The 26,456-nt window shown below is 42.7% G+C and overlaps 1 protein-coding gene across 1 annotated transcript in view; it reads left to right on the forward strand.

The window, feature by feature from the left end:
* RGS22 (regulator of G protein signaling 22) overlaps nt 1–26,456 on the forward strand; it is a 112,181-nt gene that overhangs the window by 44,465 nt on the left and 41,260 nt on the right. Inside the window, exons 10-15 of the mRNA XM_065398291.1 lie at nt 5,681–5,842; nt 7,108–7,288; nt 9,334–9,497; nt 10,178–10,286; nt 16,477–16,602; nt 18,189–18,290. Coding sequence (XP_065254363.1) covers nt 5,681–5,842; nt 7,108–7,288; nt 9,334–9,497; nt 10,178–10,286; nt 16,477–16,602; nt 18,189–18,290 — 844 coding nt within the window. The remainder of the gene's footprint in view (nt 1–5,680; nt 5,843–7,107; nt 7,289–9,333; nt 9,498–10,177; nt 10,287–16,476; nt 16,603–18,188; nt 18,291–26,456) is intronic.

A 26,456-nucleotide genomic window follows, 5' to 3' on the forward strand; every position in this document is an offset into this window, starting at 1 on the left:
TCTGGTGGCCCCAAATGCACCCCATACTACAGGCCTTCATAGTATCCTGCAATGTGTGTACTCAAGCCAAGATGCCGTTCCACAAACCCTGCAGTCCACTCCAACCTCTAGACTCTCCATCTGGACCCTGGGCCACTATTACATTGGATTTTGTGGTGGAGCTACCGGAGTCTAACAGGTTCATAATGATCTCTATGGTATAGACCTCTTCACCAAAATGCCCTGTATTGGGCTACCTTCTACTGAAGAGACAGGCAAACTATGGATTAGTCATGGTGTGACAGGGTGCACCTACCTCGCCCTAGCTCTTCAGGGGTTAATTGTGCATTGCAGGCTGAGGAAGCCATGCCCCTTCGCGTCTGCTGGGTGAACCAGGAACCCAGTCAGCGTGTTTCGGGAGGATCCCTGCTGACTCGGTGGTGAGTAACCAGGGCCCTGGGCTGGGGCTCAGAGCAGCAGGGAGGGCCCAAGTCCCCCTACCCAGGATGCCACACATCCCCGAGTGGTGACCCACATCCCCAGTGGGCCAATAGGCCACACAACCCCATGGAGGGGTGCGACTTTACTGACTCTGACCATTAGGCCACACTGCCCTGGCTAGAAGAGTTGCTTTATGGGCTCCAGCCATCAGGCCACGCTGCCCTGAACAGAAGGGCTGCATTATTGACGCCGACCATTAGGCCGCACTGCCCTGAGTGGAAGGGCCGCGTTATTGACTCTGGCCATTAGGCTGCATTGCCCTGAGCAGAAGGGCCATTTTATTGACACTGGCCATTAGGCCACGCTGCCCTGAGCGGAAGGGCCACTTTAGTGACTCGAGCCATTGGGCCATGCAGCCCTGTGTAGAAGGGCAACTTTATTGACGCCGGCCACTAGGCCGTATTACCCTGTTTCCTAGGAAGAGTCACTAGCACTGCACCTAATCAGCTGCAGTACAGCCCCTTTCCTTGCTGGTGACTACATGTGGCCTACTGGATCACATCACCTCTGACTGAGGATAACAATTTACAGCCCAATTCTGGTGTGAAGCCTATGTCTTCTGGAGATCCAGCCACACCTTTCTTCCCCCACCACCCTCAATCCACTGACCAGACAGAAAGAGTCAATCAGATTTTAGAGCAATAGCTATGATGTTATATTAACCGCCATCAAGATTACTGGTCCTCACTATTACCTTATGTGGAGTTTGCATACAATAACACGCTTCCACAGTAAAAAGTCCCTTTTTTGCCATCTATGAGTACCACTTCTGAGTCCACCTACAGTTACCTATGACTTCTCCTAACCCAATCACATTGGACTTGGTGCAGGAAGAAGTAAGGGGTCACCTGGAAAAGTGAAAGCTGACTAGAAGCGACATGCAGACAAACATCATCAATCAGGCCCCACTTATTCAGTGGGACAAATAGTGTGGATCTCAAGGAAGCACCTCTGCACAAATAGACTCTTATGTAAATTGGACTTTCAGTTCCTTGGCCTTGACTGAATCCATCGCCAACTTAACCTGGTCACCATTGAACTACACCTACCCCAGTCTCTCAAGGTCCACCTCGTATTTCACATATCCCTCCCGAAACCCTGTACCAAGAATTCTTTTCCACACAGGACCCAGTAGCATCCCCAACCAGTGCGCATACAAGGCCAAAAGGACTGTGTCGTGCACAAGATCTTAGTATCCTGACTTAGTCTGACTCTTGGTAACTGGTTCTGCCCTCTGGTTCCATTCACTGAGCCTGATCTCCGGGTGGCCTGACTCTTAGTAACTGATTCTTGGTCTCTGCCCTCTGGTTTGTCTCTTGATTCTGATCTCCTGACGTTCCAAACTGGTTTGATTTCTAGTAACTGGACCCTCGGCCTGCATCTTATGTGAACCCCTACACCAGGCCACCCATACTGTGGTCCTGACACTGTACAGTTAAAAACTGATCTGGTTTAGAGGGGACATGAAGAAAACTTTAAAAAATAATATATAATAAAGGGGAAGATGATAGTAATGAATATAAATCAGAATACAGGAATTGTAGAAAACTGATAAGCAAAGTGACAATAGGAGAAATCATGGCCTGCAGAGTTAAGGTCAATAAGAATGACATTTTAAAATTTTGTAGGAACAAAAAGAATCCTGATAATGATCTTGGTCCATTACTAGATGGAAATGGTGGAATTATCAATAATAATAATGTGGAAAAGGCAGAAGTGTGCAATAAATATTTCTGTATTTGGGGAAAACCAGATGATGTAGTCTCATCATATAATGATGATAACATTCTTTCTATTGCACTAGTATCTCAGGAGGATGTTAAACAGAAGTTTTTAAAGTTAGAGATTTTTAAATCAGCAGGTCTAGACAACTTGCATCCAAGGGTTTTAAAAGAGCTGGCTAAGATGTTCACTGGACCGTTAGTGTTGACTTTCAATATGTCTTGAAACATTGGGGGAGTTTCAGAAGACTGAAAGAAAGCTAGTATTGTGCCAGTATTTACAAAGAGTAAATGGGATGACCTGGGTAATTATAGGGCTGTCAGTCTGACATCAATCCCAGGCAAGATAATGGCGTGGCTGCTTTGGGTCTCAATTAATAAAGAATTAAAGGAGGGTTATTAATTAATGCCAATCAACATAGGCTTATGGAAAATAGATTCTGGCAAACTAACTTGATTTTTTTGATGAGATTATGAGTTTGGTTGATAAAGGTAATAATGTTGATGTAATATAGACTTCTGTGTGGCATTGGACTTGGTACCACATGATATTTTGATTAAAAAAATAGAAAGATATAAAATTAGTATGATACACATTAAATGGATTTAAACTGGGCAACTGAGTCAAAATTTAACTGATAATGGAAAATCATCATACAAGCTGGTGTGTTTCTAGTGGCATCCTATAGGGATTGGTTCTTGGTCCTATGCTATTTAACATTTTTATCAATGACCTGGAAGAAAACATAAAATCATCACTGATAAAGTTTGCAGATGACCCAAAAATTGGGGGAGTGGTAAATAATGAAGGGGACAGGTCACTAATACAGAGTAATCTGGATCGCTTGGTAAGCAGGCTGCAAGTAAACAATGATTTGGGGGTCGTGATGGATAATCAGCTGAACATGAGCTCCCAGTACGATGCTGTGGCCAATATGGCTAATGTACTTCTTGGTGGGGTAAACAGGAGAATCTTGAGTAAGTGTATGTGACATTACCTTGGGCTGTTGAACAGTTGTGCCCCATTAATTCTCTAGCTTGGCATCCCTTTTACACTGCTTTGGTGTCAGAACATCCACTCCTGGGCTGTTCACACAGCCTTCAGCATGCAAATTCACCCCCAGCTAAATACATGAGCATTCAGACCTGCCACTCATGAATTACATACAGGGCAATATCTGCAAATTCCTAGTCCCAGCCCTGTCCCCCCCCAAATGTGTGTCTTATACTGCTCAGCATAGGTGCCGACTCTGTGGGTGCTCCGGGGCTCAAGCATCCACAGAAAAAAGTAGGGGGTGCTCTGCACTTGCAGGACTAGATTAATCTTTTGTGGGCCCTGCTCCCACTTGGCCTCTTCCCCCATGAGGTCCCGCCCACCGTTCACACGAAGGGAAAAAGGTGGAGAGGAGCAAGCACTCACCGGCAAAAACAAAAGTCAGCGCCTGTGCTGCTCAGTACCTTCTGAACAGTACAGGCTCATAGAAAGTCTGCCATTTCATCAAAGGAAAATCATAATGCACCATCCTTGTTATCCCAAATGGAGTTTCCCACACACTTTAATCCAAAAACACTGGTTAAGATAAAACAATAAGATAAATTTATTAACTACAGGAAGATGGATTTTAAGGGATTACAAGTGGTGATGCATTAAATCAGGATTGGTTATAAAAAGAAAATAAAAGAATAAAAGGCAAGCTCATACTTAATTTAACAAGCTAAGTGAATTTAAAAGCAAATGGGTTTTGTCTCACCATATACAGCAGTCTGTACTGGCTGAAAAGTCTTCCAGCCAGGGCCCCTCTCCCAATTCAAAGATGTTTCCTTTGTCTTTCAAGCATTGTAGCTGCTGGGAGTAGAGATGGGAAGAGAGAGGGGTGATGTGGAGGCCACTGTCTCTCATTCTTATACCACTCTCCCCTCTTTGAGGATTACCCCCAGCTGAGGTGCAGATGACAAACAGTCTCATGTGGACTTGAGGTCTGAACCGTCCCTGTGATGAAATATACATTTCTTATTCACACCTTCCCCCTGCCGGAGGATGGCTGCTTAAGCAGGTGATAGCTCTTTAGCACCTGGCTGGGGTGTTGGTACTGGTTTGGGCCTACTTTTCCTAAACTTGGAGTATGTTACAGCAATGTTATATAGTAGAAACTTATGTATATCAACATTGACTATAATTATATTTTACCGTGTCAATTATGTTCAGCAGGTTATGAGTTTTCAAATGATACCTCACAAGGCATAGTTGTACAAAATTTATCACAGTCTTGTAAAAGTGATGAGTATAATAGTATAGATTGTCACAGAACAGAGAGGTTATTTTACCTCTGTATTTGGCCCTGGTGTGACCACCCCTGGAATAGTGTCCAGTTCTGGTGTCAATAATTCAAGAAGGATGTTGATAAATTGGAAAGGATTCAGAGGAGAGCCAGGAAAATTATTAATGGATTAGAAAACATGCCTTTTATTGTTACACTTGAGGAGATCAATCTATTTAGTTTAACAAAGAGAAGGTTAAGGGGTGACTTGATTATGGCAGCATGCAGAACACAGGTACTACAAGTGTGGCTACATGCCACAGTGAAAGGCAAGCTGCATCCATACTTGTCACTGTGGTGTGTAGCTACACATCCTGGAGAAAGGCTCTGGCATCAGGGAGCTGCCAGAACCTTTCGCCGGTGCTGGAGCCTTTCACGGTGGTGAGGAAAGGCTCCAGCAGCGAGTAGGCAGCAGGACACTACACTGGTAAAAATAGCAGAATAGACATGGGAGGCTCTGCTTGGGCATGTGGAGAGACGAGTAGGGTATATACTCTGGGAGTTCAGACATGTAGGGCACTCTTCTCTACTCTGCTTGCCTAAGCTATGGCTCACTGTCTACACTGCTATTTATACCCATGCAGAGGTGCTGGAACTAGGGGTGATGGGGGTGCGGTAGCACCTCCTGGCTTGAAGTGGTTTCCGTCATATACAGGGTTTACAGTTTGGTTCAATGGCTCCCAGCACCCCACTATAAAAATTGTTCCAGCACCTATGTACCTATGCTATGTGGATGTGCAATGTCTGTACTTACATGCTACTGTAAGTGTAGGTGTACTTTATAAGTACCTACATGGGGAAACAAATTTTTGATAATGGGCTCTTCAATCTAGCAGAGAAAAGTATAACATGATCCAATGGGTGGAAGTTGAAGCTAGACAAATTCAGATTGGAAATAAGGTTTAAATTTTTAACAGTGATGGTAATTAACCATTGGAAAAATTTAACAAGGATTGTGGTAAATTCTCCAATACTGACAATTTTTAAATCAAGATTCGATGTTTTTCTAACAGATGTCCTCAGGGAATCATTGTGGGGAAGTTTTATGGCCTGTCCTATACAGGAGATCAGACTAGATTATCACAATGGTCCCTTCTGGCTTTGGAATCTATTAATATATGTGCAGGATGTAATATATATATCTATTTTCTTTGACTCAAGACAGCTTGATAAAATGAAAAAACTCTATCTAGTGAGCAGTGGGGATTATTTTCTCAACTCAGAAGTCTTATTCAAACTGGACCTGCTACTTGGAGACCAGTGGAATACAAGACACTTAAAATGGATTCAGCCTGAAGTAGTGAAACCTTTACTTCTTTACTGGTAGGGATAACTGAAGATGAACTCTGAAGTCATTATTTTTGTAATGTTTACTCCCTTTACTACTGTTAAAGTTATGAGGGAAATTCTGACCTCGTTTACTCTAGTACAACCCCATGGAGCTGGTGTTAGCATAAGTGATAGCAGATCTTGGCCCTGCAAATTTTTGTTTGAGAGATCTGAGACTCAAGGTCAAACTCCATATTAAACTACATCCTGTACAGCCCATCTAAAGTCGTTGGTGTTGCACATGATATAAATCTATGCAGAGTGTGACCCTGACAATTTACTGTTGGACCTCTGTTATACAGAATATTAATAGCTGTTTTGCTGTAACTTTGAAAGCCTGCTTACTGCACTGCTGCTAAAAATTTAAATGTGGATAATTATATTTGCCTCTATTGTAAAGCACTTTGAGATTTGAGAATTAAAAGTGTTATATAGAGCTGAATACTATTATTCAGGGGCAGTAGAAGCAGGGGAGCCCCGGTCCTTTAAATAGCCCCCGGAGCCCGGGCTGCTGCTGCTATCCCGGTGGGGGAGGGGAGGAGGAGAAACTTGCGGGTTCTGAGGGGGCAGTCGGGGTCGGGAGGGTTGGGGTTGGGTGGGTGGGGGAAACAGGCACGTGGGGCTTGTACTGTACTCACCGGGCAGTTCCCTATCGGGTCTTCGGCGGCACTTCGGCGTCGGGGCCTTCATTCGCTCCGGGTGAAGGAACTGCCCCCGAAATGCCGCCGAAAACCCGGAGCGAGTGAAAACACACACACACACCCCCGCCGCCGAAGTGCCGCCGAGGACCCGGTAGGGAACCGGTTCTTAGGATTTTGGGAGCTCATCACTGTAATCAGCCATATTCTTTTTCATTTCCCCCTCCCTTCACCCCACCCCCAAAGTGAATCTCTGCACTCATGAGCTAAGGCTACCAAATTACTTCATGCTACCACAGTGCCTCTTGGGAGTTGTAGTTTGGGTGTCTCATGGCTCCATTCTCTTTTATAGACTAGGCATAGCATGCTAGATTGAATGTAAATTTCAGTCTCATAAACAAAAGCAGCTGTATTATAGTATGCTATTTAGAACCCTAACATATTTAGGCAATAGGTCACTTTTATATTTAGAGTAGTCTAAGAGGTAAATTTATCTTTTCTGTTGACTGGTCTTTAGCTCTGGTTATTAATAGAACCATACATTGATGTAGTAAATGTCACATTAGTCCAATAGTTTGTGTTTTGAATAAATTCTACTTGTATGTATTTCCCCCCCTGCAGGGGTCCCAGATTTTGTGTCACTCATACAGCTGCAGTACAAACTGCCAGTGCAAAGTTGAAGCAGTGGCACACCTCTCACGAGAGACCAAGGACGGATATTGATCCTTACCCACAAATGGTGACATTGTTACCACTGAGAGCTAAATCTTGCATTCCAAGGATAGCACCTTCCCATCCTCAGGTAGGCATGACAAGGACCCTCAGAAGTTAACGGCAAAAGTTCTATTGAATTAAAAGGGACATGGATTTGGTCCTCATTCCTTGAGTCAGTTTATAGAGTCAGATCTAGTTAATCTAAGCTTGTCTCATCCAAAATCTATGTGTAAAATGCAGTAGAATGCTACTGTGTTTTGTTCAGTAGCTCCAATACAAACTGCAGGCCAATTTCTGTTCACAGTTACACCCTGACAACTCCATTGATGTCAGTGGGCCACATGGATATACCTGAGAGCAGATTTTAGCTGAAAATTTCAAATTTCATTGAGTTACATAATAGCTAGAAGGCAAGATTCTGCCCTCTAGTATCCTGGTATAAATCTGGAGTAATTCCATTGGTTTCAATTAAGTTACTTTGGATACATGCTTACTAGTGTAACGGAGAGCAGAATCTGGGCCACTGTCTCTCAAATCATAATTGTTTAGTCAGAACAGCCAGCTGTGATATTTTTTCTAGAGATGGTCTCAAGCTACAAAACTCAGATCTAGATATGGATTTTTAATATAATAGAATTTGTACATTGCGAGATCAGGGTTCTTGACTCAGCTCATCACAAAGGGCCTGAAGATGAGAGGTCACTTCAATGGAATTTGCACATACTCAGCAACATTCAGGATCAGGTCTCAAAATAGGAGCTATTTACAAATTGTGAATCCAGATAACAGTTCAGATTTCAAATACTCCCAAGGATAAGGGATGTTCTGATTCAGGGGTTGAGTTCAAACCCATCTCTAATATTTTTATTGAAATAATTTTTAGAATGCAGTTTTAATATCTATGTGTATTAAAAGATTAAGTAATTAATGGCAATGGATGGTTCATTATGGTCTAAATTAATCTTGGTGGCCTGATGCTACTGCAAACGGCTTCAGCTGTTTAATTAAAATTTCATGAAACTTCTGGATTTCACTTTATAGGGATTTATGCAAACATTTTTCTGGTTGTTGTGTTTAATGACATGGGCTTGGATCTTTTGAGATACTCGCTGAGACTGGATTTTGAATGAACTCATAGTCTTAATGGAAACGAACACATTTTCACCTGTTTTCATTTCAAACTCATACATAGTGAAGTTTCATTGCATAGCCCTATACTGGCCCAGATTTGCTTGGGAGAGTTTTGCATTTTAGCAAAACTTTCTGTGAACCTGGCTTCAGATAACTGAGTTTATAGGAAAGCCTGAAACTAGGTGAGCTTTGTGTGGTCTCAGGTTTTGTCAGAGTTGTGCAAAACGTTCATAATTCTAAGTTATCCTCTGAACATCTCAACTGATTTGTAAACCAGAGGACATTCATCTGCTGCCATTCATCTTCATCAGTATCCTTAGAGTTCATTAAGGAACAAATCCTGGTCCTGTGAGCAAAGTTTGAGCAAAAGGGTTTTGTCCAGGAAAGTATGCAGGGGCTGATGGAAGTTTAGATGAGCAGGTGCCACCACTGGGAAAAGAAAGGACTAGTAGATTGCATCTGCACTGTGTGTATGAATCCACTGGCCATGCCCCGGGTGTGCACACATTTTCCCCTTATGGTGAATAGTATAATAATGTGCAGCTTCCCCCTACACAAGTTGTCCGCTTCCCTGTGCAAAGTCTATCTGCTATGTTTTGGAGTTTCCATGTCTTCTGGATCAAATCTGGAATCAGGAGCTACAAAGACAAAAAAGGTTACATTAAAATTGAAGGATCTTGATTGTTTAGGTGATTTGTTTCATATGGGTCATGTTAAACAAGATATGCCATATTCTCCTGTACCTTCATTCCATTTGCAGAAATCCCACAGATGTTAATTGGAATTTTATGTAAAGACGGAGGGTGAAATATTGCCCTCTGCTAGCAACTTTTAATGCTTTGTAGTTATTAAAGGATGATGGAAAAAGCTTGAATCTACTTTACATATTGTGATTGGAAAGAAAGTCCCTGATGTCAATAGAAACCTTTAATTGGAGAGCATCAGAAAGAACAAAGGTGGGAAAATTTATTTCTGAGTTGTTCTATTTTTCTATTCCTTTAGAGAAATGAAACCAGCTCACCCACAACCTTATTAAAAACAAATGTGATGAATTTATCTTCTAAGAGAGCTACAAGATTATTGTCAGCTACCCTGCCACCAAGTGGAACCATCACAAAGGATGATTTCTACAGCGTAACCAGTAAACCTGAAGTTAGTAGAAAAAGGTAGGTGCAAAAATCTCTTGTGTATCATTTATAAATCCCATACTTCTCAACTATTTAACATGGTTTTACAAAAGTCTTAAGATACTCATTGTTTTCATGGAATGCAACTTTTCCATTGCCCACTAATTTAATACAATAATCCGCTCACAAGAGCACAGTTTTGATTTAATCTGCCTGTGGTGGAAATTTCTTCCTAACCTCTAGCTGTTAGTGGTTTGCTTATGTCCAGGAGCATGAGGGCTTTGTCCAGGGAAGTATGCAGGGGCTGATAGAAGCCTAGATGAGCAGGTTTATTTAGATGAGCAACATTTATTATCCTTTTTGATGTAACTTTCAATGTTCTGACTGGGCACATACATATCTTTTTTTAAAACTTCTAAGCACTTGGCCTCCATGATAACCTGTGGGAAGGAGTTCCACAGGTTAATTATGTGATATGTAAAAAAATATTTCCTCTAACTTACTTTTAAATCTGTTGCCTTTCAGTTTCATTGAATGTCTATTTGTTCCTTCTATAAGAAGACAAACTCAATAGTAATGCTCAATTTACCTTCTCCATACCATTCACTATTTTGTTACACCTACATCATGTTCCCTCTTATTTGTTTCTTCTCTAAACTAAACATTCCTAATCTTTTCTTAAGCAGTTATCAAACATTTTTGTTTGTTTGTGGGTCCAGGCCAAAATCAGTGGGAAGCAACATGTCTCATCTCTCAGCTGTTACTGATGATACAAAATGCCTGAAGTCCCCGACAGATAGAAAATACACCTATGCTGAGCTGCTCCCAGTAAGTAGCGCTGGAAGAACCTGGCTTCCCTGAATCTATGGTTGAAGACACTTTAATCTACAGTAAAACCAATCAAAGGGGATATACCCAGTGATTTTGGAAAATGTGTCTGATTATACAGATGATATCTTTGCCTTGTGCAGTATTTTAATTAGAAAGTAGGGCTGTCGATTAATCGCAGTTAACTCACACGATTAACTCAAAAAAGTTAATCGTGATTAAAAAAATTAATCACAATTAATCGCAGTTTTAATCGCACTGTTAAACAACACAATACCAATTGAAGTTATTAAATACTTTGGATGTTTTTCTACATTTTCATATATATCTTGTATTCTGTGTTGTAATTGAAATCAAAGTGTATATTTTGATTACAAATATTTGCATTGTAAAAATGATAAACAGAAGATATAGTATTTTTCAATTCACCTCATACAAGTACTGTAGTGCAGTCTCTTTGTCCTGAAAGTGCAACTTACAAATGTAGATTTTTTTTGTTACATAACTGCTCTCAAAAACAAAACCATTTAAAATTTCAGAGCCTACAAGTCCACTCAGTCCTACTTCTTGTTCAGCCAATCGCTTAGACAAACAAGTTTGTTTACATTTACGGGAGATAATGCTGTCCTCTTCTTATTTACAATGTCACCAGAAAGTGAGAACAGGCGTTCGCATGGAACTTTTGTAGCTGGTGTTGCAAAGTATTTACATGCCAGATATGCTAAACCAGGGGTAGGCAACCTATGGCACGGGTGTCGAAGGCGGCACGCGAGCTGGTTTTCAGTGGCACTCACACTGCCCAGGTCCTGGCCACCGGTCCGGGGGGGGCTCTGCATTTTAATTTAATTTTAAATGAAGCTTCTTAAACATTTTAAAAACCTTATTTACTTTACTTACAACAATAGTTTAGTTATATATTATAGACTTATAGAAAGAGACCTTCTAAAAACATTAAAATGTATTACTGGCACGCGAAACCTTAAATTAGAGTGAATAAATGAAGACTTGGCACACCACTTCTGAAAGGTTGCCAACCCCTGTGCTAAACATTTGTATGTCCCTTCATGCTTTAGCCACCATTCCAGAGGACATGCTTCCATGCTGATGATGCTTGTTAAAAAAAGAATGCGTTAATTACATCTGTGACTGATCTCCTTGGGGGGAGAATTGTACATCCCCCTGCTCTGTTTTACGTGCATTCTGCCATATATTTCATGTTATGGCAGTCTCGGATGATTACCCAGCATATGTTGTTGTTCATTTTAAGAACACTTTCACTGCAGATTTAAAAAAATGCAAAGAAGGTACCAATGTGAGATTTGTAAAGATAGCTATAGCACTTGACCCAAGACTTAAGAATCTGAAGTGCCTTCCAAAATCTGAGAGGGACGAGGTAGGGAGCATGCTTTCAGAAGTCTTAAAAGAGCAACACTCTGATGTGGAAACTACAGAACCCGAACCACCAAAAAAGAAAATCAACCTTCTGCTGGTGGCATCTGACTCAGATGATGAAAATGAACATGTGTTGGTCCGCACTGCTTTGGATGGTTTTCAAGCAGAACCCGTCATCAGCATGGACGCATGTCCCCTGGAATGGTGGTTGAAGCATGAAGGGACATATGAATCTTTAGGGCATCTGGCACGTAAATATCTTGCGACACCAGCTACAACAATGCCATGAGAACGCCTGTTCTCACTTTCAGATGACATTGTAAACAAGAAGCGGGCAGCATTATCTTCTGCAAATGTAACCAAACTTGTTTGTCTGAGCGATTGGCTGAACAAGAAGTAGGACTGAGCAGACTTGCAAGCTCTAAAATTTTACATTGTTCTATTTTTGAATGCAGTTTTTTGTACATAATTCTATATTTGCAAGTTCAATTTTCATGATAAAGAGATTGCACTACAGTACTTGTATTAGGTGAATTGAAAAATACTATTTATTTTGTCTTTTTATAGTGCAAACACTTGTAATCAAAAATAAATATAAAGTGAGCACTGTACACTTTGTATTCTGTGTTGTAATTGAAATCAATATATTTGAAAATGTAGAAAACATCCAAAAATATTTAAATAAATGGTATTCTATTGTTTAACAGTGTGATTAATCACACAATTAATTTTTTTAATCTTGAGATTAATCTTGATTAATTTTTTAATCGCTTGACAGCCCTAATAGAAAGCCAACATTCACCCATAATTACCACACTATGGTATCCATTGGTCCATTCTATTTCTTTATTCTTAGAATAGGAAATAATGGTGGTAACTCTCATACTGTGGTATGGTAACTACTAATAAATTATTATGTTTTAATCATAATAATGTTCTTTGTGTGATAGTAAAAAGGATTATTGTGTGAGTTAATGGATAAATGCTTCAATAGAGACATTCCCACACCTTAGTACAGTTTTGGGCAATATTTTAGTGACCAGTGGAAGTGAGAGCTTGAATATGGCCCTAAAATATGTAGTGATGAAAACAGTAAAATATACAGCAGGAACATGTTCCAGTTCTAATTTTTTTCATTACTCCTACACTTTATTGTATGGCTTGTAAAATTACTGCCTCCAAAAGCAACTCCCTGAATCCAATGCACAGAAGAATGTTTCCTTAATTTTTGCTGAAATGATGGAGGCTTTGGGGGCTTCCTGCTTTTTTAAGTCCAAGAATTAAGAATAATGCCACAAGTACAACTATAAATCCCAAACTCTTCATGTTCATTGAACATTCCAAAGGTGTCCTGCTCTTTCATAGAGCTTGTTGGCACTGCTGGCCCAGTTCAGGAAATAAACTGTAATGTGCATTGAGTTCCTTAATCTGTTAATAGACTGGTTTTTTCATTAGGATAGTACTCTTGTTTATTCCTTTGCTGAAGGTATTCTTGTTTAGTTAACAGAAGGGATGGGGGAACAGGCTGATGTTTGTGGTCAAGTGAAATTTATATTGTGGAACCAAATATTCAGGAAATATTCACACCCCTTGAATATCTCTATTTGTACATCCCTGTCTTTTGTCTGGAGGAGTCTATCTCTGGCTGAGGGGAAGAGAGGCCCAGCCATTTATTCTCCACTTGGTTATCCATGGAGGCTATCAAGGGCCCTTATGGTCACTTATGCCACCACAGGACATGACGGTGGAATCTGCTTGGCGTAACGAGTGGTCTGTGATAACAGTCATTAATCACTCTCTCATCACCAACCCCACCATCTGCCCACCAGGTTTTGACCTGCCAAGGCACCTGTGGCCATCCCTGAACCAGTTTTGAACAGGACAGGGCAATTGTGTGGCCAGTCACTCTTCAAATGGGATTTCTCTAATGACCCATGATGTAGATATAGTCAACTTCAGACTAGGTTGCATATTCTTGACGAGTGCCCAATGACTTACTTCAATGATGGGTGAACTCCAGTATGCAGATGATTGTGCTGTAGTTGTACACTAAAAGTAGGATCTATAAACAGCCCTTACCTGCTTCTCTGAAGCTTACAAAAGACTAAGACTAACCCTGAACATTGGCAAAACAAAGTTCTCCACCAGCCAGCTCCTGATCAATCATCAAACCCAGCAAGGAAGTTCTAGATTGACAGAGAAGAACTGGAAAATTTAGAACACCTTGCCTACCTTGGCCACCATCTCTCACAGAGGGCAGACAGAGATGTCAAGATTCAGCACAGAATCCGCTGTGCCAGCCTTGTCTTTGGCAGACTGTCTCAACGGGTATTCAACAACCACGACATCAGAACACACACTAGACTTTTGGTTTATAAAGCGGTAGTAATCACAACTCTCCTCTATTTCGGCAAGACTTGGGTGACCTACAGAAAACACCTGGAAAGCCAGCACTAGCACGAGCACTAGCACTAGCACTAGCACTTTCTCCAGAAGATCCTCAACATAAAGTGGAAGGATCACCACACTAACGTCAGTGTCCTCACGAAGGCCAACACCTTCAGTACTGAGGCCGTGATTATCCAGCACCAGCTGAGGTGGAGCGTGCACTTTACGCGCATGCCTGACGCACGCCTACCAAAACAACTGCTGTATGCCCAACTCACCAAAAGAGAGAGGAAATGGGGAGGCCAAAAAAAATACTTCAAAGACACCCTCAAGACAAAGATTAAGAGATGTGGCATCAATACCACACACTGGTAGACAGTGGCCCAGGACAGGGCTAACTGGTGAAGACTTGTCAGAGAAGGAATGATCACTTTTGAGGAAAATTGCCTTGCCCTGGTTGCAGAAAAATGCCAGAAAAGAAAGGATAGACGACTGTCATACAGAAATCATGGCCCAACCCTGCCTTCCAGCATCACCTGCAATGTCTGCCAACAAGTTTGTGGCTCAAGGATTCAGTCACCAAAGGACCCATAAAAATTAAAATCTGTGGAAGAGATCATCCTCGACCTCAAGGGATCACTGCTGCCACCACCCGGCTCTTCACCCAGCTGATGATGATGCCATCAAATGGCTGGGCACACTGCGCATATGCTGAGTATCAAGGATTCTAACTATCCCATACCCTCAGGCTTTTCATTGTGACAGCTTTCTCACAAGACCCTCTCTCAAAAGGCCCCGCTCTTTCTTTCCTATCTGCTCTTGAGCAATCTTTGGAGAGAAACCTATTGTCCTCCCATCCCCACTCCTTCATCCACTCCCAGTGTCCTCACAGGATGTGACCAGTGTGCCACATATCTCCTCAGCTCTTCAGGGGTCAGCTCACTGGCCTGCATTTTCCTTGGGATTCTTTGCAGGAGGTGGGGCGGGAGGTGTCAAAATAGACCCCCTTAAATCTCTCCTGTCCTACTCAATACTCCTGGATACTTTGATACCTGGAAAGTTACTGGAACAAGTTAATAAAGAATCAATTTGTAAGCACCTGGAATGCCAAACCAACCTAATTTCCTTCTTTGACAGGGTTACTGGCCTGCCTAGTGGATAGGGGGAAGCAAGTGATTTTCCTTAATTTTTAGTAGGGCTTTTGACACAATCCCACATGACATTTTCATAAAGAAACTAGGGAAATGCTGTCTAGATGAAATTACTATAAGGTGGATGCACAACTTGTTGAAAGACTGTACTGAAAGTTGTTATCAATGGTTTGCTGTCAAATGGAGCAAATGGGACCCACGGGGGGTCTGTCCTCAGTCTGGAATGCTTCAACATTTTCATTAATTACTTGGATAATGGAGTGGAGAATATGCTTATAAAATTTGTGGATGTCACTAAATTGGGAGGGGTTGCAAGCAGTTTGGAGGATAGGATTAGAATTTAAAACAACCTTGATGAATTGGTCTGAAATCAACACAATGAAATTCAATAAAGACAAGTGCACAGTGCTACATTTAGGAAAGAAAAATCAAATGCACAACTACAAAATGGGGAATAACTAGCTAGATGATAGTACTGCCGAAAAACGAGATGGGGGTTGTAGTAGCTCACAAACTGAATGAGTCAAAACTGTGACGCAGTTGCAAAAAAAAAAAAAAAAAGCTAATATCATTCCGGGATGTATTAACAGGAGTGTTGTATGTAAGACAGAGGAGGTAATTGTCCCACTCTACTTGGCACTGAGGCCTCAACTGGAGTATTGTGTCCAGTTTTGGGTACTATGCTTTAAGAAAGATGAGACAAATTGGGAAGAGAGTTCAGAGGAGAGCAATAAAAATGATAAAAGATTTAGAAAACCTGACCTATGAGGAAAAATTTTAAAAACTGGGCATGTTTAGTCTTGAGAAAAGAACATGGAGGGGGATCCGATAAGACTTCAAATCTATTAAGGGCTGTTATAAAGAGGATGATCAATTGTTCTCCACATCCTTGAAGGAAGAACAAGAAGTAATCAGCTTAATCTTCAGCAAGGGAGAATTAGTTCAGATATTAGGAAATACGTTTTAACTTTAAGGATATTTAAGTACCAAGGAAGGTTGTGGACCGCCCTCATTGGAGGTTTTTAAGAACTTGTTAGACAAACACCAATCAGTGATGGCCTAGGTTTTGTGGGTCCTGCCTCAACACAGGGGGATGGACTAGATGACCTCTATGCACCAATTGTATGTATAATATAATGTAAAATCTGGTTGACTGGAGTGAAGATGTCAGCTGAACAGTCTGCGTGACACCCCATTTCAACTCACTGATATCTAAGAAAAATTAATCGCCTTTATTTCTTGCTGTTCTGTTAACCTAGGGTAAAAGTCCTACAGAAAGTGTTGTCCTAGGGGGTTCTAAAATGGAATGCATGCTGCAGTCTCTTTATGTGGAGAACAGAGCAGGCTACTTCTTCACACGCTTCTGTGAGAAGTCAGGGAATGAGGTATGAGGTATTTTCTTACCCTGTGATAATTTATTCCACAACTGACTGAACACAAAGCTACAAAGGGCAGCCAGGCTGAAAAAATAACTGGAGAAAGAAAGGGGTGGTGTTCATGCATATTTTGAAACTAAAGATGGGCCTTAACCTGACTATCCCAAACCTATATGAAGTCTGAGTGTTCCATCAGGGATGAAAGGGACTATTCATTGTGAATAACTGCCTTTTCCATCTGGCAGAAAAACAATATGAGATCCTGGCCTGCAGAAAAATTTTAAAAAGGGGAAAAAGAAGAATATCTACTAGAATATAATCTCTTTCACATGCGAGTCTTCCGCCTCCTTCCCTGTGGTGTCAGTAATGTCCAGAAGTATCCCCCAGCATTTGCATAAAGTTCTTTAGTGTTCACTGAAGCTCCATGAACTTCTGGGAAACATAATTATATTTCTTCTCTGCTGTCTGCAAAGCCACTACTTGCTGCAGCATGTAGAGGGAGAATGGGTTGGAGCTAGTCAGCCTGTGGGCTTTGTAGAAGCAGTGAATCTTCAGGAAGGATTTGAAAAAGATGAGGATGTAGGCCGTGGTCATTCCATCCATTGGCAGGGTTATAGATTTCTCACAGATGTCTAGAATGCAGCAGCAGTGGCCAGAAATGCTTTCTTCTGCCTTTGGCTCTCCAGGAGACAACAACCACAATTTTTCAAACCTGGGTGCCTTAAGTTAGAATCCTAAATTTACATTTAGCCACCTACACAAAATTGGCATGATTTTTCAAAGAGGATGAGCATCCATAAATCCCACAGAAGTAAATGGGATCTTTGGTGATCACTCCCTTCCAAAAATCAAGCCATTTGTATCAAGTGTCTTCCGCTGTGGAACTTATGTTCAGCCTGACCTCTGACTGAAACAAGTCTTGTAACCAACAGGCTATGGAGCAAAACTCCCCTCTTTGGAAGATATTCCTTTAACTGTCAATCTCATAAAGCAGCTAGCCCCAGATGTGCTTTTGGGATACTCACCAAGACCCAACCCCCATAAGTGAAGGGCTAGAACAGAGAGGTCGGGGGAGGAGGGGAAGAGCTAGCCCCTTCTTCTGAAAGATGTTTGATATTTTTGTTTGACTCAATGAAACGGAGGCCAAGATATGGTACCTTAGAAACAAATATAATAACAATGTAATATAGTCACAATAACATATGCCCAGTATAAAACATTTAATTGTCTGGGTTATTGCTGCAAAATGCTATCCCACCATGGCACAAGTTCTGCACGTACATTATCAACATTTCTTAAGTGCTGGCTTCACGCCATCAAAATGTGGTTACTCTTCAAATGTTAACTGTAACGTTAACAATTTTAATGGCCAATTATATGCAAAGGATACAATAAAAGATATAATATCGCAGTGACAATGCCATTAAACATGTTGTCCTGTTGCCAGTATGCAACAGAAGATTAAAACCATCTTAAATTGAGCTTGATTTATGATGACCCCAAGGAGCTAAACAATTACTTGGATTGGAAACCCAAGCTTTTATAAAGCCCTGATAATTGGGTAGTAATAACTTATATTCTTTTTCCATCTGTAGCTGTGGAAGAACAGTGCGTACTTTTGGTTTGACCTACAGGCTTATCATCAACTTTTCTACCAAGAAACCCTTCAGCCTTTTAAACTATGCAAGCAAGCTCAAGTAAGTTATAAATGTGTTTTCCCTTCAGTAATATCTTTGTTGTAAGACTGTTTAAAAAAGACAGAAGAACTGAAAGGGTTTCCAAGTCTCTCCAACCCCAAGCAAAGGAAATTTGAGGTTGTGGTCAATAAATCCAGCTTTAAATTGTTACCATGGAATTGCTTGACTTAAATGTTAGCCATGCATAGTTTGTTTCCTAGGATCAATTCCATTCCCAGTTTTATCTATTAATATTCAGTTTGCATAGTCTCCCCTTTGCTACTCACTGCCAGTGTTACCTCTTATTTGGAAATAGCTACTGTTAATGCTGATCATTCTTTTTGTGTGTGTATGTGTAAATCAGTTGTTACCCTCTCTCATGAGGGTTAGAATTTCAAATCCTGAAGCCTAAGCTTAGGATATTGACTTTAGTCATAGAAGTGGATCTTCCAGTTGTCAGTCTTATAGCTTTTTCTTTTCTTAATTTCAGTCCATTATTACTCCTGATTATACAATTACTCTCCCTTCTTGGTGTTAAGCTACTTCATAGATTTTTAGAGTGCTAATGAGATTGCTTACCTGTGAGAGTTCTTCACTGGCTTTACACTGTAAGTTCAGGTGCAGTGAAAAAGTTAATTATTTTCCCACTGACCAGTAGTGTCGATAACTCAGACCCATGTCGTATAAGACTGTTGGATGCTGATGGGGGAGAAAGGTACAGCCATCTTAAGTATGCCATGCAGTTTTTACTGCCATTTTGAGAAACTTGGGTCTCCTTTTCCTTTCTAAATTATCCTGTGCCTTTAAATATGTGTCTGTTGCTCCAAAGAGAGCAGACCCAAGTATCGCTTAGGGAGCACCACTTCCCATGTCCATAAAGCATATGTCTGTAGAGAGAGGAATGGAATTTTACACAACCAGGATAATTTAAATTTCAATGTAATTTGCATTTTAAGTTATTGCTGTACTGAGCAGTTGTAACTCTCCCTCCATGGCTTTTCCATAGCACTGAGTGTGCATGGGTCAGTGGCTGGTTGTGGGCATTGATTGAACTGGAAGGAAGATGGCTACTCCTTGGGATCCTTGTCAGGGGGAGGAGGAGGAGGAGGCACCTCCTACTCCATGCTCTCACACCTGCCCAGAAACACGTGGAGTCCATGTGTGGGCATGGGGAGCTGGGGAGTCTCAACCTACTTCGGTCTCCCATTGGTGGGTTCACTGGAGACAGGGACCCTCTCCTCCACCATCGCTTATGGCCCTCTTGGAGCCATCTTAGACCCACAGGTGCTGCGTTGGCTACTCCTACCCTTTGTTTGCAGTTGTCACAGCTGGGTTTCTGGGCTTGCTTTGGGGGGCTATGGAGAATTTTTTCCTGTACTTGCAGAATCCTAGAGGCCTGGTAATGTAGGAAATTAAGGAAAAGAGATCACAATTAAAACAAACAATAGAAATTAGTAAGGGGTAATAAAACAGAGTAATTATTGTCAATACTTGTGTCCAGTACACATGAGAGGCTTTAGAGGCCAGCTTCTGGGCTAAACCAAAGCCTAGGACCCAGGAGTGCTGTGGTGGAGTCCCCCTGCTGCCACCACGGCCTTGTCTGGGGAGGAGGATGCAGAAGCTATAACTGGCTGAGTCACTCCCTCAATGTCCAAAGAGGCCTGAGGGACTTCGTCCTGGGCCACAATAGCCTGTTGGGCATAGGGATGTTTTAAGGTGCATGAAGAATAAGACGCCCTTTGTCTGTACCCTCACTCTCCTTCAGAGTGGGAGAGTAGCAAGACTGAATCCTGTCTTCAGTTAGGGAGGGCTAGACTAAAGGAGTCAACCCTCACTCATTGGGATGTTAATGCTTAAGGCTGATTAATCTCATACTAGAGCCAATTAATGCCCGGTAGTCTGAAGGGGTGAGAGTGGGGTGTGGGCAGCATGTTAAAAGTTAATAAAGTTGCAGCCTGCTTCTTTAATTCCACCTCCAGTTCTGTGTCTTCATTCTTTTGTGTGTCCTGATCTAAACGTTCTTGCTCCTGGGCAATAAGGGAAACACCACAATAACTCAGGGATAACAAACACTTGAAGCAGTCACAATGTTGAGTTTTTCTCTTTTTCCTAAAATTCAGGAGGACACATTATAAATTCTTTGTGTCAGTCTCAGCCTTAAAACAAAAATGTCCAACCTGGGTGCCTAAAGTTTGACATCTAAATTCATATTTAGGCACCTAAATATGTAAGTGGCCTGACTTGAGTGCCCGCAGAACACATATATATTAAAGGGAGCTGCAGGTACATAGGATCTTTGAAAAATCAGGCAATTTTTATTTAGGTGTCTTAATATGGATTTAGGAGCCAAATTTACGTTTGAAAATTTTAGCCTTTGGGCCCAAGTCTCCATTGCGTTGCACCTGGTGCAGTAATTTGCACCGATGCAAAGTGGATATGAAATATTGCCATTTTGATTTGGTCATGTTTTATACTTACTTTGCCCTGGAGTAAAAGGCTACGTGACTGAAAAGCAAGCCTTTAGTCTTGTCTTATCTTATTTCCAGCCCCGGCCTGGTGGTGACAGCAAAACATCATACAATCAGAGTTACTAGGCAATCACAGAAAGCTACATACACATGACCATTAAAGTAAATACATCAGAACGAAATATGTGAAACTGTTCCATTAGCATCACAGCTGAAATGAAACATAACAAATCAACACATGTGCTGAAACATTTGGTATCATTCTCAAGTTTGCCTTTTAAGGCTGCACACAAATTATTCTTGTTTTCATTGGAACACAGATGAGAGTCAAGCTGTATCCAATCAAAAGGGCCTGCTTCTGGAAAAGATGCCTTCCCGAATTCTGCACTCACCTTTGAAACAATGAGATAGTTATTCCGCTACTCCTAATGTCAATCAGATTTCTAATAGCACATTGTCATATATTTTACTATTTACGACTCAGAGAGATCGAGTGTTTCATACAATTTTCTGTACATAACACAGTTAGCAGTAAGAAGAAACTTTCTTTGATCATTGTATTTTTCTGGTCAGTGTTTTATCTAAGCTTTATGATATACCCTGGCATGTGTTTCCTTAATATATCAGTGTGTATAGTAAAAGAAACTCAAGTGAGAATGAAATGTGATGCACTAGAAAAAAGATGAGTGACAGTAATAATCCAGGAATGTATGGGTTATTTCACTATGAACACACATGCTGGAGTGTAAAACGAATTGGAAAAGAAAAATAATAAAGAAACACAAGTTGCAATCTGCTATGAAAAATAGTATTTAGGGTTAGACAAATGTAATACAATTATTGGAAATATAATATTTTAATACTAGAGCCAATTTAGATGAAGAGTTATTATTATCATGGACTTGTTGGGGAACAATACTAAGCATTTTTTTTGTTTTTGCATAAACCTAAGCATTCTGAGATTACATACTGAAAATCTTTACATTTAGGGATGAGCTTAACCAAAACCCCAGATCTGAACATTCCCAAATTTGGGAGTTCATAATCCAGACCTGAATCATAATCTGATTTTCCCAGATGTTTGGTATATTTGCATTTGGTCCATTATAAATAATTTCAAGATGCAAACTCTGATCAGACTCCAGATCACAGTTTTGGTTTGGACCCATCACTAACTTTAATACTTTTATAGAAAAATATATAGCTGGAAGGTAGGAAAAATCTTTGTATGTTTTACTGAAGTTGCAAAACATTGAATAAATTAAGTCTGATGAGCCTGAGATTTTACATGCACAAAGGTCTTTATTTGAATTTTACAGCCCTATATTCATTTAATTTAAACTGAGTTTCTTGTAATACACAATATAATGCTCTATGAATTCCTTAGTGCACAGGCTCGCATAGGGGCCATTCAGTAGTTTCACAGCCCCAGTGAAAATCTGAAAGCACAGTACTTCTTATAGTTCTCTGGCATGGAGCGGAAGCAGGGCCACTGATACACCAGGGTAGTTGAGCAGGGCAGTCACCCTGGACACCAGCTTCCAGGAGGAGCCAAACTGCTGAGCAGCTCGTTTTTTTGGTCTCAGCTGCTCAAAGAATGGAGATGAGCACCGAAAATGTTTTCCACCCTGGGAGCGCTCCTGGATACACCCTTTAAGACAGGGATGGGCAAACTTTTTGGACCGAGGGCCACATCTGGGTGGGGAAATTGTATGCAGGGCCGGGGTAGGGGGTTGGGGTGCGGGAGGGAGTGCAGGGTGTGGGAGGGGGTGCGGTGTGCACAGGGCCGGCTCCAGCGTTTTTGCCACCCAAAGCGGCGGAAAAAAATAAAAAGCTGTGATCGACGGCACTTCGGCGGCAGCTCTACCCCGCCGCTTCATTCTTCAGTGGCAATTCGGCGGCAGGTCCTTTCCTCTGAGAGGGACCTAGGGACCCGCCGCCAAATTGCCGCCAAAGAGCCAGACGTGCCGCCCCTGTCCATTGGCCGTCCCAAGCACCTGCTCGCTGCGCTGGTGCCTGGAGCCGGTCCTGGGTGTGCAGGAAGGGGCTCAGGGCAAGGGATTGGGGCGGAGGAGGGGTGCAGGGCGTATGAGGGGGCTCAGGGAAGGGGTTTGGGGTGCAGGAGGGGTGGGGAGTGCAGGAGGGAGCTCAGGACAGGGGTGCAGGAGGGGTGCAGACTGCAGGAGGGGGCTCTGGGCAGGGGGTTGGGGTGCAGGAGGGGTGCGGGGTGCAGGCAGGGGGCTTAGGGCAGGGAGTTGGAGGGCGGGTGCAGGCGGGGTTCGGGCTCCGGCCTGGCGCCACTTACCTAAAGTGGCTCCGGGGTGGCAGCGGCGCATACCGGTGCCAGGGCAGGCTCTCTGCATGCCTGCCCTGGCCCCATGCTGCTCCAAGAAACTCTGCAGCCCCTGGGGGATGGGGGGCGGAGGGCACCACGTGCGCTGTCCTTGCCGCGCCTCCAGGTACCTCCTCCGAAGCTCCCATTGGAGCCCGTTCCCCGTTCGCGGCCAATGGGAGCTGCAGGGAGCGGTGCCTGGAGGCAAGGGCAACACATGGAGCCATTTGCCCACCCGCCTGGGGGCCGCAGGGAAGTGGTGCCGGCCACTTCTGAGAGTGGCGCGGGGCCCATGGCGCCACGGGGGGCAATCCCACGGGCCGGATCCAAAGCCCTGAGGGGCCGGATCCAGCCCGCGGGCCGTAGTTTGCCCACCCCTGCTTTAAGAGCATGTAATGTGTTCTTCCCTCTGAAACTGACTGGCTCCATTCGACAATTCAGAAGGAGAAAGCCATAGGCACCACTTCTCCACTTGTTTGTGATGACCAGCAAAATTTGCAGTAATATCCCATTCACTCCTTACATTCAGGCCAGGGCAAGCTGTGCAGTTGTGACTGACCCCTGTGCCGGGAACACAAGGTGGTGGAAGGTTCCTTGTCACCTCTCCCATCATGCATCAGCACAAGCACTTAGTCACAATCTGGCCCTATATTTCTACTTGGGGGCTCAGATATTACAATGATGGGCATAGTATAAAAATCTTGATAGAAAGGTAGGTTGTGGGCCAGCTCCTCAGATGTCATAAATCTGTGCATCTCCCTTGAAGTCAACAGAATTACGTCAGTTTAGAGCAGCTGAGGATCTGGCCCTTAGGGTATATGTCTATGCTGCACTGTAAACCTGAGTGTCCACACTGAATTGTAAATCTGGGTTTACAATTGCTGGACCCTGGTCTCACAGCCATGCTAACGCATCCATACTGCACTACGCAGACCTTCTGACTCAGTTCTGCGAGTTGAAGTGCATCCACATTGCAAAATGACAGGGCTTGGACCCAAGTCACAGTGGTATTCAGGCTCTGACATACCCTGTAGCAGGGTCCCAGGATCCAGGTCCTGAGTGCTTGCTGACCTGACTCAGACTGATCCGTGTGCAGATGGAAGTAACTATATATAGCCTAATGGATATAATGTCTGCCTTTATGTAGGAGCTCATTCTGTAGCATCTCCACATGTGAAATGGAAGTGGTGTCACTAGCAGTTCCACATGTGGAGCAGCTGCCGCATTAAGCCCTGATGTTGCAAAGGTAGTGAGTTCAAAGCCTGTTAATAATTTATGACATTGTCTATCAAGGTAATTATAGATTCGTTTTTCCAACTTTTCCAATTTCTAACCAAAACAAACAGCCATTTGAATGAAAACATTTTGTATATAAAAAATTCTATTTAGAGAGAGAACAGTTCCATCAAAGAAAGATGTGTTTTGTGTTTTAAAAAGCCACATTACAGTAGGGTTAGCCATTTAAATGACCAGGTTAAATCTAATACACTGGGGTCTTTGCTAATTCAGAGCTCCCACGTGTGGTTTTATGAGTGGACCAACTTAATCCTATTGCTGTCTAATTTGACTTGAATAAAATGTCTAACCCCTTTATGAGATGGTTATTTTTATAGATATCACATCTTTATATGACTGGACTGTTCTTTTTATAACTTGGCTTTTTTACATGTGAAATGTGTTGGATCAGATTAAAATATGATGTAATTGTAACTTTATTAGTTTTAAGTAACTTCCAAGGTTTGACATCACTGTGAGTCTAATTAGTGCTGTATCTGCAAAATTTCAGTTTATTTTATAATTAGCCAGGGGTGTACATTGATCTGATAAATTTGGTTGAGTTTTTCAGCTTAGCTTTACCTATGGATTTGTTAGTTTCTTAGTCTCACCCCTACACATGGGAATCTTTATCTGGGCTAACAATGTATAGACCGTGCTAAAAACAAACCCATCTTGCTTTTTAGGTGCCTACATCTATGTAGAAAATGGGTGGAATCTTGCATGGTTGTTAAAGATGCTAGTCATTAAAAATTCTAAGGATGACAGTTGCAAAGGATCCATGTGCTTTGGTGACTTGGCTTTTGCAGAGTTTAAAGAGCCACTGTCAAGTGTTTAGGCCCAAAGTGTTGGTTCTTCTTGGAGTGCTTGCACATGTCTATTCCAGTGTAAGGATGTGTGTGCAAAGTTGCTGGAATTTTCCCCCCTAGTGCAGGGGTTCTCAACTACTGCAGGAGTTCTTCCCCCTACTGCAGGGGTTGTGACCCCCTCAGGAGGTCTCAAGGTTATTACATGGGGGGGGAGTGTCATAGAATCATAGAAGATTAGGGTTGGAAGAGACCTCAGGAAGTCATCTAGTCCAACCCCCTGCTCAAAGCAGGACCAACACCAACTAAATCATCTCAGCCAGGGCTTTGTCAAGCTGGGCCTTAAAAACCTCTAAGGATGGAGATTCCACCACCTCCCTAGGTAACCCATTCCAGTGCTTCACCACCCTCCTAGTGAAACAGTGTTTCCTAATATCCATCCTAGACTTCCCCCACTGCAACCTGAGACCATCGCTCCTTGTTCTGTCATCTGCCGCCACTGAGAACAGCCTAGCTCCATCCTCTTTGGAACCCCCCTTCAGGTAGTTGAAGGCCGCTATCAAATCCCCCTGCATTCTTCTCTTCTGCAGACTAAACAAGCCCAGTTCCCTTGAACCTGGAGGTTCAAGACTTGGCACCACTGGTGCCACTGAGCAGCAGAGAGCTGTTGCTCGGACTTCGCCCAGTACCGTGTCTGCCCCTTAAAGGGAAAACTTCCTTTGGCAGCCTCCACGTGATCTTTGCTGTGACACTGATCATTGGCACTGAAGGGAATGGCATTGCCTTGTTCTCCACGCTGCAGTTCGTCGTCAGAGTCTGAAGTGGGGTCCTAGCTCCCTCCATTGACACAGCCACCTGCACTGCTCTCCAGGCCATTCCTTTTTTATTGTTGCCCCAAGTACAGGGGTGCCACCGAACACTTAGGCGCCAGTCCCCATGGACCTGGCAGCTATGCAATGACTGCTTAGGAACCGATGGGACATGCCCCCTCAGGACAGCTTCTCAAGGCAATCATACTCAGTGGCCTCGGAAAGTATGACACCCCTGGTACTGGACCGAGAGCCCTCTCACTCAGACTCCGGTACAGAACCCAACACCGAGCCTCAGGAGGAAGTCCTGCAGGCCTCTGTGGAGATTGAGGAAGTGACGGAGGCTCCTCGGCTGGTTATAGCCTCCTCATCCTTCTCTCCAGACGAGGCAGTGGTGGCAGCAGGAGTGTCTCCGCTGCAAGATGACCACAAGGAATGCCAGGACTTGTTAAAGAGGGTAACCTCAAACTTACAGGAGAGGTGGTTAAGGAGACAAC

The sequence above is a fragment of the Emys orbicularis genome, chromosome 2 (genome assembly GCF_028017835.1).
Source record: "Emys orbicularis isolate rEmyOrb1 chromosome 2, rEmyOrb1.hap1, whole genome shotgun sequence".
NCBI classification, from domain to species: domain Eukaryota; kingdom Metazoa; phylum Chordata; order Testudines; family Emydidae; genus Emys; species Emys orbicularis.